The 13,721-nt window shown below is 38.3% G+C and overlaps 1 protein-coding gene across 1 annotated transcript in view; it reads left to right on the forward strand.

The window, feature by feature from the left end:
* The window catches only part of LOC102005950 (cytochrome P450 2C55), an 81,090-nt gene that overhangs the window by 7,262 nt on the left and 60,107 nt on the right, over window positions 1-13,721 (forward strand). Inside the window, exons 2-3 of the mRNA XM_013506231.1 lie at window positions 3,488-3,596; window positions 7,857-7,998. Coding sequence (XP_013361685.1) covers window positions 7,897-7,998 — 102 coding nt within the window. The 5' untranslated portion in view covers window positions 3,488-3,596; window positions 7,857-7,896. The remainder of the gene's footprint in view (window positions 1-3,487; window positions 3,597-7,856; window positions 7,999-13,721) is intronic.

Here is a 13,721-nt window from a genome sequence, read left to right on the forward strand (position 1 = left end):
TGGGCTTTCCTTTATAAGTGATCTGTTTCTTTTCTCTAACAGCTTTTAATATTCTCATCTTAGTTTCTGGGATCTTGATCACTATATGTCTGGGTAGATTTAGCTTCGTTGTGATTAACTGGAGTTTTATATGCTTAATTAACTGTATGTCTGATTCTTTTCTACACCTGGGAAATTTTCTGCTATTATTTCTGCAAATAGTCTTTTTATGTCACTTGTATTGACACCTGATGTTTCACTGATACCTATTAATCTGACATTGTTTTTCTTTGGTTCATCTTGCAGGTGTTGAATTGTTACTTCCTGGTTCCTTGTTGTTTTTAAGAGATCCCTCCTTTCATGTTCGTTAGTGGCAGTGATGCCTTCAAAGTCTGAAAGTCTTATCTTCAGCTTTGTTCAGGCAGTTTTTCTTGCTTTCAATGGAATTTTTAATTTCCTGGATATCTATTTTAATCTGTTTCATACATTCTAGTTCTTTTCTATATTGTTCACTGAAGGTTTCCATGAGTTGTCTGTGCTCTTCTACTTTCTTTTTAATGTCAGCTTTGGATATGCTGAACAATTCTTTCATTATTGTTGTCATTTCTTTCTTTATCTGAGACATTATTTCTGCTCTGTGGTCTTCTATGGCCTGATGGAGTTGTTTCTTACTTCAGTTGCTATCATTTCAGAAATTTCAGGTGTATGACTTCCAGGCTCTTCTGTTTTGATGTCTCCTGGACTTGTTCTGGTTGGTGTGGATTGGTCTGGGATTTCATTTTGTTCCTTTGTTTTGTCATTTTTGAAGATCCAGAGGTTCCCTGGATCATAGCCTCAGTCTCTTGATTGTGTGTGAGTAGGAGGGCAAGTATCTGGAGATCTCCAGTGCTCAGTGCAGCACCTGTGCTAGTGTGTGGTGGTAAGGTGGGGTCCCTGATGCCCTGGAAACTTTCTTGCATTCAGTTGGCTCCCAGTTGTGTAGGGGAGGGGCAGAAGAGGCTCACTGGAGTTCCTGAAGCTGTCTGGGTTTCAGCCTGGCTTCCTTAAGAGTTGGGGGGATGCAGGTCGTGGTTACTGAGGCTTCAGATATTGCCCAGGACAGAGCCTGCTTCCTACACTGGCAAGGGAGGGATGAGGATGGACTCCCTGAGGCCACTGAATATTTCCAGGTTTCAGCTGGGCTGCCAGGGGAGTGCAGGTTGTTCTGAGAGTGATCATGGAGGTCCCAGAAGTTGTCCAGGGCTCCACATGCCTCACACACTAGTGGAGGAGGCATGGAAATGGCTCACTGGGGTTCCTATAAATGCCCGGGGTTTGGCCCAGCTCCCGCAGACATGATAGGGGTGTGGTTTGTGGCTATGGAGGCCCCAGAGAGTGCCTGGGGCTCTGCCTGCCTCATATGCTGGTCAGGGAGTCACAGTGGCAAATGACCGGGGTTCCTGATGAAGTCTGGGGTTCAGCCCAACACCAGCAGACACATTATAGGTGTGGCAAGTAGCCAGCAAGGCCCCAGAGGGTGCCCGGGTTTCTGCCTGCTTCACACACTGGTCAGGGAGGCACACCCAATATTTTTATTTTTATTGGTACATGTTTGGAGTACATAGTGATTGTATTCATTGTGGGGAGTCGGTACATGTAACACATCTCAATTGATACTGATCTCCTTAACTTTTATTTTATGAAAAAATGAAACAGAATTTTATAACAAAATACTAAGAGACTAGCAATAGCTAATATACTGTATCATTGTCTTAAAGTAGTTACTCAGAATACAAGACAAGACACAGATAAAAATTTTAAATGAAATAAATCAGACACACAAGCTTAACTATTGTATAGTTTCTCTTATATGAGAAACTAAGAAAAGGAATATATACATATATACATGTGTATATGTATGCATATGCATATATATTTACAAATAAAGACCAAAGTAGAAAATAATTAGGAAATAGGATAAGTTCAAATATTTCCCCTGATTATCTATTTTATTGTTTCAAAAATATCTTAATATATAATATATTTTGGAGAAGGAGTCTCAACTAGGTAGTTCAGGCCGTTTTTTAACTTCCTAAGTAGTCCAGGCTGTCCTCAAGCTTGCTGCAATCCTCCTTCCTCTGCCTCTGGAGGACTGGGATTACAGATGTGCCACCACAGCTGGCTCAAAATTTAATTTTTTTTGGAGACAGAGTCTTGCTATGTAGTTCAGGCTGGCCTTGAACTCACTATGTAGCCCGGCTTGGCCTTGAACTCACCGTGATCCTCTTGCCTCAGCTTCCTGAGTGCTGGGATTACAGCACTCAGGCTTGATTTTTTTGAAGTAGGCATTGATTGCTATAAACTTCCCTCTTAGTACATTTTTTTTTTTTGATGTATTGTATCTCCATTTGTTTGAAGAAATTTTTAATGTCCTTAATTTCACTTTTGACCCGTTGGTTGTCCAAGAGTAAGTTCTTGCTGGGTGTGGTGGTGCACCCTTATGATCCCAGCACTTGGGAGATTGAAACAGGAGCTTCACCATGAGTTTGAGGCCAGCGTGGGCTACATAGTGAATTCAAGTCTGAACTACAAAGTAAGACCTTGGCTCAAAAATAAAAGAGAGTAAGTTGCTTATTTTCCATGTCTTTGTATAGTTTCAAAGTTTTTATTAATTTCTAGTTTTATTGCATTATTATTTGAAAAGATAGTATAATTTCAAATTGTCTTCTTTTTTTCAGTGCTGGGGGTTGTATACATGGTAAGCGAGTGTTGTATTACTGAGCCACATCCTCAGTCCACAGTTCCACTTTTAAACAATTTGTTGAAACTAATTTTGTGGCCTGTCGTATGACCTATATTGGGTAATATTCCATGTGTTGATGAGAATATATATCTTGAAGATGTGGGATGGAGTGTTCTGCAGAGGTCTGTTAGGTCCATTTGGTCTAGTATGCAATTTAACTCTTGTTTCTTGGTTGACTTTCAGTCTGGATGATTTGTTCATTGCTTAAGATGGGGTCCTCTGCTATTACTGGCTCATTGTATGTCTGTCTTACAACATTTGCTTTATGTTTTTGGGTGCTTTGGTAGTGGTTGAATATAATATTTAGAATACTTATTTCCTGTTATTGAATTGATCCTTTTCTCATTACATACTGATTCTCCTTGTCTCTTTGCATGTTTTTAAAGCCTATTTTATTAATTATGGGTACTGCTGTTTCATTTTTTGGGTTTCATTTACATAGAACACTGTATCTTATTCTATCCTTTCACTTGCATTCTGTGTATGTCCTTAGAGATGAAGTTAATATCTTATAAACAACTTATAGATGGGTCTTATATTTTTGTATAATCAGTCACTCTATGTCTTTTAAGTGTACAATTGAATCCACTTACATTTAATGTAATTTATTGTATCTAAAATAATTAAAGTGCTGTTTGGACACTCTTCTTATGTGTCATATAGTCCTGAACTGTTATAGCAAATGTGCCACATTTCTCCTTTATTATCATACATGTGTTTTATCAGCTAAAGTCCAGGAAGAGATTGACCGAGTGATTGGCAGACAGCGGAGCCCCTGCATGCAGGACAGGAGCCACATGCCCTACACAGATGCGGTGGTGCACGAGATCCAGAGGTACATTGACCTCATCCCTAACAACTTGCCTCATGCAGTGACTCGTGATATTAAATTTAGAGACTACTTCTTACCCAAAGTAAGTTTGTTTGTCTGAAACTGTACCTCAGTGCTCTTGAAGTTCACAAATTCATGATATAGGTCCAGTTCTCGACCAACACAAGATGAGAGAAGTGCAAAGCTCACATGTGTGGTAGTTCAATGGTCTTTGTGCTGTTTTCCGATTGGGGTATAAAGCTTTGTAACAGAGCCTGATTTGTGTCTTCCAAGTTTTTTCTAAATAGTTGATAATATTTTGGCTACCCTTAAGTTTTTACATTTTTTAATAAATATTAAAAGTACAAGTTTGCAAAACTTTTTACATGTTTCTTTATTTTACTAAATGAATTATAAAAAATTAGTGTGCTAGTTCATCTGTATGTTTGTCAGACTGACACTAAGTCTATAGAGCAATTTGGAAATCCCCTTGATATGCTGAGTCTCTCAGTTCACAGATACAGTTATGCTCCCAATGTATTTGGGCTTTCTTTAATTTTCTTCATATTGTTTGTTTTTAGGGCAGTAGCTTACATACCTGTTATTTTTGTCCTAAACAGATGGATGTTAATATACATTTTATATATATATATATATATATATATATATATATATATATATATAAAATACATTTCCCATTTCTTTGTTTCTGACATATAATGATTTAATTTACATTTTGATGACTTTATATCTAGAGACCTTGTTAAATTCACTTATTGATGAAGTTTGTAGATTCACCAGTAATTTCTGTGTACACAATTCTGCAGTATCATTTATTAGTTTTATTTACTTTACTCTGTTATTTTTATGCTTTTTGCATCATGAAGGTATGCTTAATTTGGGCAAATGGATTTTTCTACAGCTATTGATATGGTCTTATATTTGGTTTGCCTATATGTAACATAAATATATATGCTCTGTGGGTATAAGTTTTTAGGTATAGACATGCACACATACAGAGAAACAGCTGAGTCTAATTTGCTACACTTTGCTCAGGATATTTGTATTTACAAAAGATATTGGTCTCCAAAATTTTTTTCTTAAAATTTTCTTTTCAAATTTCCGATATGAGGGCAGTGATAGCCACATATGCTTTTTGCAACATATTGTATTATTTTATTGTTAAACTGAAGAACAGGCTAGATAAAAGAAAATTTAGAGAAGAAAAAAATGTAAGCGTCCAGAAAGTTTGGGGCAATATGTGCAGTCATGTAACTGCCCTACATTCAAAGTGTAAAACATTTCCATCAGCTGTTCTCTGTGACTTTTTAAGTAGCAGAATGTACTTGAGATTCATTTTTGTGATTGTGTGTATTGCACTGTGAGAGTTTGTTCTCTTTTGTGCTTGAGTAGGATTCCATGACAAGGAGTAGCATATATTAGTTATCTGTTCACTGATTGGTAGATATTTAGGATATTTCCAGTTTTTGATTGTTTGAATAAAGGTTCTATGAACATTCTCATACTGCTTCTTGTGGGGACATAAATTTACCTTTCATTGAGGAAGTACCTGGAAGTGGGATTGCTGTGTAGGTATTAACTTTATGTCAAGCCACCAAATTAATTTTAATATGGCTGTGCCATTTGACATTTCAACTAGCAGTGTGTGAAGTGCTGCTTGTTTCAGGCATCCTCCTCCTCTTGCCACTGTTAGTATTTTTCTATTTGGCCACTGCAGTGGTTGTGTAGTTCTATCATGTTTGTTTTAACTTCTTTCTTGATAGATAGTGATGTTTGACTACTTTTCATGTATCCATTGGCCATTTATGTGGTTTCTTTGGAAATGTGTCTGCTTAAATTATATGTCTATTTTTTTAATTTTAAAAATAAAAGGAGGAAAACATTAACAGACAGACAACATTTTACAAAATAACAAAGGAACAGTACAGACAGTACGGAGTTACAGACAAAGTGATAGGGAATTAACAATGCTTGTTGCATTACATATTGATATCTTCAAAGTGGTTTCTCATGAAAACAGATATAGACTATATGTCTATTTTTAATTGGGTTGTTTGTATTCCTGTTATTTGCTTAACTCTTTATATATTTTGTGTATAAGGTCTTTATTATAAATAAGATTTATAAGTATTCACTGCCAGTTGAAGGCTTTTCTTCTCTTTTTTCTTCTTTAGGCAGGGTCTTGCTATATAGTTCAGGTTGGCCTTCACCTCACTGTGTAGCCCAGGCTGACCTCAGACCTATAGAGATCCTCTTGCCTCAGCCTCCTGACCACTGGGATTACAGGAGTGCCCCACCCTGCCCAGCATATTTTTATTTTCAACATTTTTAAAGAATGTCTTTCAAAGAGAAGAAGCTTTAAATTTTGATGGATTCCACTTCATCTCTTTCTTTTGTGGTTTATGTGCTTGTTTCCTATGTAAAATACTATTGCCTGCACAGAGTCCTATATATATATACTCTTAACTATTTTTCTTAAAGTTTTATAGTTATAGGTTTTATATTAAGGTCTGTGTTTCATTAAAAGTTTGTTTTTATTTTTTATGTAATGATATCATTCATTTCTTTATGAATGTGCAGCTCCAGTATAATTTGCTAAAAAATACCTTCTTTTGTATCTTAAAGTAACATTTTCACATAATTTTGAAAATACTCAAAAAACAGAAATTTAAACAACATGTGAAGGTGTTTTAAAAGCAGAATTGTAGACCTTATAATATGAGTTCTCAATCAACATAATTGTTTTTAAAGAAAGGATCTTGCTATAGTCTGGGCTTCCTTCAACTCACTATGTATGTGTCCCAGGCTGGCCACAGGGACACTACCCTGCTGTATCAGCTTCCCCCATGCTGAGGTTACAGGCATGCATCACTATGCCAGGCTTATTTCCTCCTCCAACTCAAAAATATTTAAACTTTAGAAATGGATATGTGTGTGCATATAACATATGAATATGTATTTATATCAGCTGCCTACCTATCGAATCTATCTCACTTAACATCTAAGTATTTTCATAATGTATCTTCCAAGAACAAGGACTCTGTGCTGTGTAACAAATACATTCACACTCAAGGCATTGCTAATATAATTTTATCCAATAGATAACTTATAATTACATTTTATCAGTTATCCTAAAATATCTTTTATAGCTTTTGGGAGGTAACTCCCCATAGCTCAATGAAGGAATAATTATGTAATTTTGTTATCTTGTGCCTTTAGTTCCCTGTGATCAAGAACACTTACTCAGTTTTTCATTTCATTATACTGATACTTCTGAAGAGCTAAAGTCACTTGTTATATAAAATATTCTTCAGTCTAGTTTTGTACGTGTTCTTTGAAATGAGGGTCTACTTGTGTATTTTAGGCAAGAACATTGCATAGGGGATGTTTTGTGTATCTCACTGTATCACATTGTGGCTAGAGATATATAATGTCTGTTCCATTATTGGTGATGCTGAGGTTTGTGCATAGTAAGGGGTTGTTGGCTAGATCTTTCCATTTCTGAGGTTCTATTTTCCAGATAAAAATACTAAAAATCTGTAGAATAGTACCATAAAACCCTTTGAATATTCTGTTTCCCAAATGATTCACCCAGCAATTTAACACCAACTGATGATGCTTATCTGAATTCATGATACTACCTGGATTTTTGCAAAATGATGATTTTTTTTTTGTATTTTTTCATCCCTGCTGCCTTATAAAGGTAGGATTCATCTGTGATGACTTCCTTCACATTTTTCAGTTAATGAAAATACTGGATCCTAATGATAAGCCCTCAATATATGTTAGTGTACTTAATATCATCTCAGAATTTATCTGTCATTAGATGAATCTCCATTAATAAAGAAACCCAAATGAAAGAATTCTAAATATGTCTGACTTTTTATAATTGAGCCCAGGCTTCTGTTTTAAACCCTAATCCCTGTACAAGGTGTGTAAAAACTGAAGAGGTGAAATAGAACAGCAGGTGGGACAGGCATGGAATTCCTAGCATGGTAATAATTAGAGCAGATTCTGAAATTTTGCACCCAAATTCTATAAACTAGTTTTTCAGTTGCTAATGAAGATAACAATAGTAAAATCACTACTCCAAGGCTTGGTCTTAAACTCATTCCTATTTCTACTTGGTCTGTCTGTCTGGAAATATTATTGTTCTTTTTTGGATCTGATCTTCCTCATCTGTAGGTCAAAGAGATTAGATCAGTTGAGTTTCATCGTTTCTTTCTGCCTGACTTTATAACTCATTTTATCTGTCATATCCAGGGCACAACCATAATAACATCACTGACTTCTGTGCTGCACTATGACAAAGAATTCCCAAACCCAGAGATATTTGACCCTGGCCACTTCCTGGATGAGAGCGGCAACTTTAAGAAAAGTGACTACTTCATGCCTTTCTCGACGGGTAATTGAAATTCATTTCCATATATGCTTTGAGGGGACAGATGAGCTGACCCATAGCAGACTTGGAGCAAGGAGAGTAGAGAAGGCAGGGTACTTTACAGAGGTAATGAAGGGCAGGAGAGGATATTTTCTGTAGTTGTAGGGGTCAGATCCTGGCAACAAAGCAGGATGAGAAGAACTTTGAGAATATGGAAGCCTATCCTGCAGTGATCCCAGAGCACATGGATGTTCATCCACTCATGCTCAGGCATCTTGGATATGCGGTCTCACTGCTAAATAGTGTGTGCTAATACACGTGGAGCTGCCTTCGTTTTTTTTTGCTGTAGTTGTGATACCTATGTTGCATCTGGTACTGTGCTTATCAAGGTGTCAAAGACTGAACTCTTCTTTTAAAGAATCCATTTTGGCAGAGATGAAAAAGTAACAGAGAATAGGGTGCAAGGTGCTTCATGTTTCTGAGTAGTATGAATATAAGGAGGCAATCAGAGAGAGTGAGACCCCCCTGAAAGGGGTCACAAAGATCCTAAGGAGGAAATGACATAAGATATAGGTTCTGAAGGAAAAATAAGAGCAGTGCTTCTTAGCCAACTGGGACAGCGTAGATGAAGCTGGAAGCATCGTGGTGTTGGGGACTGAAGAAGAATGAACATGTCAAGAGCTGAGAGTAAAGAGTGTGAGGAATAGAAGGAGTGATATTGAACATCAGACAGGGAACAGTATGTGGAGGTCCAGGCCAAGCCAATTGGACCTTTTCTCCTAAGACAGAGAGGAGAGCCTCTCAAAGTTTTAAAGTGAGGGAGTGGCATGTATTGAGAGGTGATTTTGAAATTATGCTTGGGAAAAAGAATCTTTGGTTGAGTACTTTGCCTGAGGTACAAACAGAAGCAATATATGAGCTTCCTTCTCTGAGCCCTTCTCCATTCAGCCCACAGGATGAAAATGTGAGTGTGTTTTTAGAAAAAGGTTTTATGTAAATGTGAAATTTTATAGTGGGATACCTAGTGAAGAAGTGTGTTGTAGAGCTTCCCAATAAATAGTTGGTGAATGAAAGGTGCTTGACGGAATAGGATAATTAGGTAGGTAGCACGTGTGCCTCATCTTCTGTGCATCTGTCTAAACATTCTTCCAGCCATCTTGTGTGATCTACCCAACTAATTATTCATTGATCACATTCATTACATGCTTTTTCCTGACAGTTTAAAGCATTTTAAGGAACAAATCTGTATTTCTTATTTTTAGGAAAACGTATGTGTGCAGGAGAGGGTCTGGCTCACATGGAGCTGTTTTTGTTTCTGACCACCATTTTACAGAATTTTAACTTGAAGCCTCTGGTTGACCCAAAGGACATTGATACTACCCCAGTTGCCAGTGGGTTTGGCCATGTGCCACCTTTCTACCAGCTCTGCTTCATTCCTGTCTGAAGAGTGGCAGGTGTTCTGCTATTGCTGTGCTGTCACCAAGCAGCTTCTCCCAAATGGGAGCATCGCCCACCTTTTTCCACCATCAAGAATACCCTGTCTCAGTTTTCCTCTTGCAACTTGTCATTCCCTCAAGATCCTCATCCAATCTTCATTAAGGAGAATTTTCTGAATCACTGCACAAATATATCTGCATTTCCTACATTCTGTGACACTTATATTGATTACCACAAATGCCCAATGTCTAATTTACCTAATGCCATTACTAGTATGTTCTTGTTGTAAGGCAGCAAAATAATTTGTGTATGACAATTCAGAGCCATATATTCCCATTGTGAATAAAAAGCAATATTAATTGATGGACCAGTTCTCATAGTTTCTTTCTTTTCTGCATACTGTAGGTGTTGTAGTCAGAGTTTGCAAGGAATAGATATAATACAGGATATATAATTTATAGGAATATTTTATAATATTAACCCAAAAAGTCAAATGCAGAGGAGTGCAAGAGATCTGTCCACACACTATAGACCCAAAGAACCCAGCTGAGGGCCTGGATTCCACGGCCATGTCCTGCATGAGTTGAGCTGAAGACTAGAGCCCATGGCAGTGTCCTCCAAGAGTCCAGATGTAGGCCTAGAGACCACGAAATGTCGCATGCAAGTCTATACCAAGGATTTGCACTGGGAAGGCCCAAAGGTGAGTGGTGGAAGCTAGAAAGTCTGTGCCAGTAGGGTGAAGGATCTGTGCCAGCAGGCTGAGGGATCTGCACCAGAGCCAGGAAGGACACTCAAGATAAGGACCAGAGCTTCCCTGAAGAGAACAGGAGCCATCCTTAGTGACAGTGAAGACCCATCTCCTCTGATGATGAGGACAGCTGAGTTCATATCAGGAAAACCAGCGCGACAGGCTTCTCCAGGAGAATCAACAGCACACCATCTTCCCCTCCAGTTCTCCTTTTATTTTGTTGGCAAAGGTCCTCAGGTGGGTCTTTCACATCCAAAAACATGCTGACTCACTTCAGCTGGGTGTTCAAAGTTGACCATTAGTTTACCACCCTAGGTAAGAACCAAAACAAGTAGTTTCACTGGTGCTCGTGGCTCATAATGATCTACGTGAAAAAGGACCAAAGAGAAGAAAAAAGCTTTTTTTAAAGTTCTGGGGAATGAACCCATGTCCTTACACAGCCTAGGCAAAGAAAAATTCTAGCTGGGTTTGGTGGTGTACACCACACCTGTAGTTCCAGCACTCAGAAACTGAGACAGGAGGATTGCTGTGAATTCTAGTCCAACCTGGGCTACATAGTGAGTTCAAGGTCAGCCTGAATTATATAGTGAGATCCTGTTTCAAAAAACCAATAAAAAATTCTGATACATGTTGACATAGATGAAATTTGAAAATCCTATGTAAAGCCAAATTAACTAGTTATAGAAAGATACTTTGTGATTGCACTTATTTGAATTATGTAGAATGAAAAATTCATAGAACAGAACACTTCTTTTGGTAATTATATGGAGGGTTGTCAGGGAAAGAAGTCTGTTGAGAATTGGGAGTTATTTTTGTTTTGTTTTGGTGACAGGTCTTGCAGTTGAGTTCAAGCAGGCCTTGGATGTACTATGTAGCCCATGCTAGTCTTGTACTCCTAGCAATCCTTTTGCCTCAGCCGCCTGAGTGCTGGGATTACAGGTGTGCACCACCACACTTGGCTTAGGAGTTACTGTTTAATGTTAGAAAGTTCAGCTTTGCAATTTGAAAAGAATTCTGAAAATGGTAGTATTGTTTGCATGATAATGTGAATGTACTTAATGCTACTAAATTGTATCTAAGGATTAAACTAGTAAATTTTACATTATTATATATATTACCACAATTAAAAAATAGTGTTCACCTTTCATATATACTATTTTTATGATTTTGTGCTACAGTTTGAATCTGGAATCTTTTCTTTTCTCCTTTTCTTTTTTGGAGACAGGGTCTTGCTATGTAGTTCAGGCTGGCCTTGAACTCATTTGTAGTCCAGGCTGGCCTCAAACTTCTGGTGATCCTCCTTCCTCAGCCTCCCAAGTGCAGGCATGCATCACCATGTCTGGCAGGAATGTTTTCAAAGGCTGATGTGGGAAAGGCTTGGTCCCCAGCACAAGGTTCTGTTGGGGTGTGTGTGTGTGTGTGTGCGTGTGTGTGTGCATGTGTGTGTGTGTGTGTGTGAGTGGCTAGTATGAGCTCTTAGGTCATAGGAAGGTATGCCGTAAGGGGTTTGTGGGGCCTCATGCTCTGTCTGTCCCAGTCGAACCATGTGGTAGCTTAGTTTTGCTCTACCACTACTTACCACCACAAGACTGCAGACAGTGAGGCTAATTGATTATGAAGTGAAACATCTGAAACTGTGAGCCCAAATCCCTTTCTTCTTCCCTCCCTCCCTCCTTCCCTTCTTCTTTTTCTCTCTCCTCCTCACCCTTTCTTTCTCTTTGTCTGTCTTTCTGTCTCTGTGTGCCTCTGTCTCTCTCTCTCAATCTCTCTGTCTCTTCTTTTTTGCAGTACTGGAGATGGAATCCAGAGGCTTTCTACCACTGAGCTAACCTTTTTATATGTATTTATTTAATTTTGGTACCAGGAATTGAACTCAGGACCTTGCACTTGCCAGGCAGGTGCTTGTGCTGCTAAGCTGTATATCCCTGGCCCTATTTTTATTTTTTTGAGATAAGGTCTCATCCATAGCCCTTTCTATTTTTATTTTTTGAGATAAGGTCTCACTAAGTTAGTGAGCCTCATCAAGTTGGAACTCAAACTTGTATGTCTTTTACTCATCCTCCCTCAGTGCTGGGATTCCTGGTGTGTGTATAGCCAAAATCTTTCTTTATAGATTATTTTGGGTATTTTGGTATAGCAAGCTGACTAACACTTCCAAGCTGTAAAATAGAATAAGAATATCTGAAATGATTTTGTTTAAGAGAGCAGACCTGAAAATTATAATACAATTTATATTGAAAGGAACATTACTCTGTATCGTATTGCTCTAATCCAAGAAGACATTGGTGTCTTGGCTGAGCAGATGGCTGATTTTGATTTTCATCCTCAGACACAGGATGTTTGCAATTCTTTCAAACAGTGAGGGGCATGGAGTCCAGTGGGACTACACTTAGAGGGCAGGGTGCTCACAAAGACTGTTTATCCTTAGCCCTTGCCCTCAGGACCCTGTATCTTCCCAGAGATTGGATTCTAAGAGACTAGAGACTCAGATTCAGATTGGGGCAAGGAAGAACCTCCCTTTTTTGATCTTGGAAACGACCCTTTTAAAGTCAGGCCAAATGTAGATTTGGGAATGAATCAGGGGGACATAATGGCAAACCAGGGGAGGGTCTCAAGAGAATGGCAAGGTGCTCTCCTGTCTCAGGAGAAAGCAGCAGCCTGTCACAGAGATCAGGGGCTGGATACTCCTTGCCAGATGCTCCTGGAGATCATCAACTGCCTGAAAATTCACATCTGGAAGCTCTAGTTTAACCATAGTTGGTAGTTCTTTGTCTTCTATCTGCACATCTTTTCCTTAAATTAAGTTTCTTTCAGTCTTTCCCAACCCTTCAACAAATAATGATGAGATGTTAGTTCTAGGGGTAGAGTCTGTCTTTGTGAGGGAGAAATAGCTTGTTCATGCATTTTTTCTACATCTTTGATTCCCTTTTTGTAGGTTTCCAGCTCTCTATTTTTATAGCTTAGAGGGTTATTTACTTCAGAACTTTTCAATTTTGCTACAAGTAATGATTTGCCTTAATTGGGAGTAGTCTTTTGTGAATAAAATTCATTCTATTTCTTTTCTCTACAATGTATATATATACTGTATTCTCAGTGCATATGTTCTTTAGGTCTGCTCCCTGAGAATTCCTGAGTCCTGTAACACTATCCTAGCAATAAGTACACAAAATATACTGATTTTTTTTGTCTTTTTGAGACAAGGTTTCACTATGTAGTTCAGGCTGACATTGAACTCACTTGGTAGCCCAGGTTGACCTCAAACTTGCGGCACTCTTCCTGCTTCAGCCTCCTGAGTGCTGCGACTACAGGTGTGCACCATCACGCTTGGCCTAATACACTGATTTTAACTTCAACTCACAGTTTCAAATAAAATGAGAACTCCTTGGAAAATGGCTAATTGTACAGCTGATGGAGGATAAATATAAGATGAACCTAGAGTATGTTGCTGCATCCAAAAACAAGGCATTTCTTAGGGATTCTTGGAGACATGGAGAAGGACACAATCCTGTCAGTAGGAGATAATTTGAGCACCACAATATATCATAATAGTAATGGAGTATGA

The sequence above is a fragment of the Chinchilla lanigera genome, unplaced genomic scaffold, assembly GCF_000276665.1.
Source record: "Chinchilla lanigera isolate Chin_1 unplaced genomic scaffold, ChiLan1.0 scaffold00106, whole genome shotgun sequence".
In the NCBI taxonomy this organism is placed as follows: domain Eukaryota; kingdom Metazoa; phylum Chordata; class Mammalia; order Rodentia; family Chinchillidae; genus Chinchilla; species Chinchilla lanigera.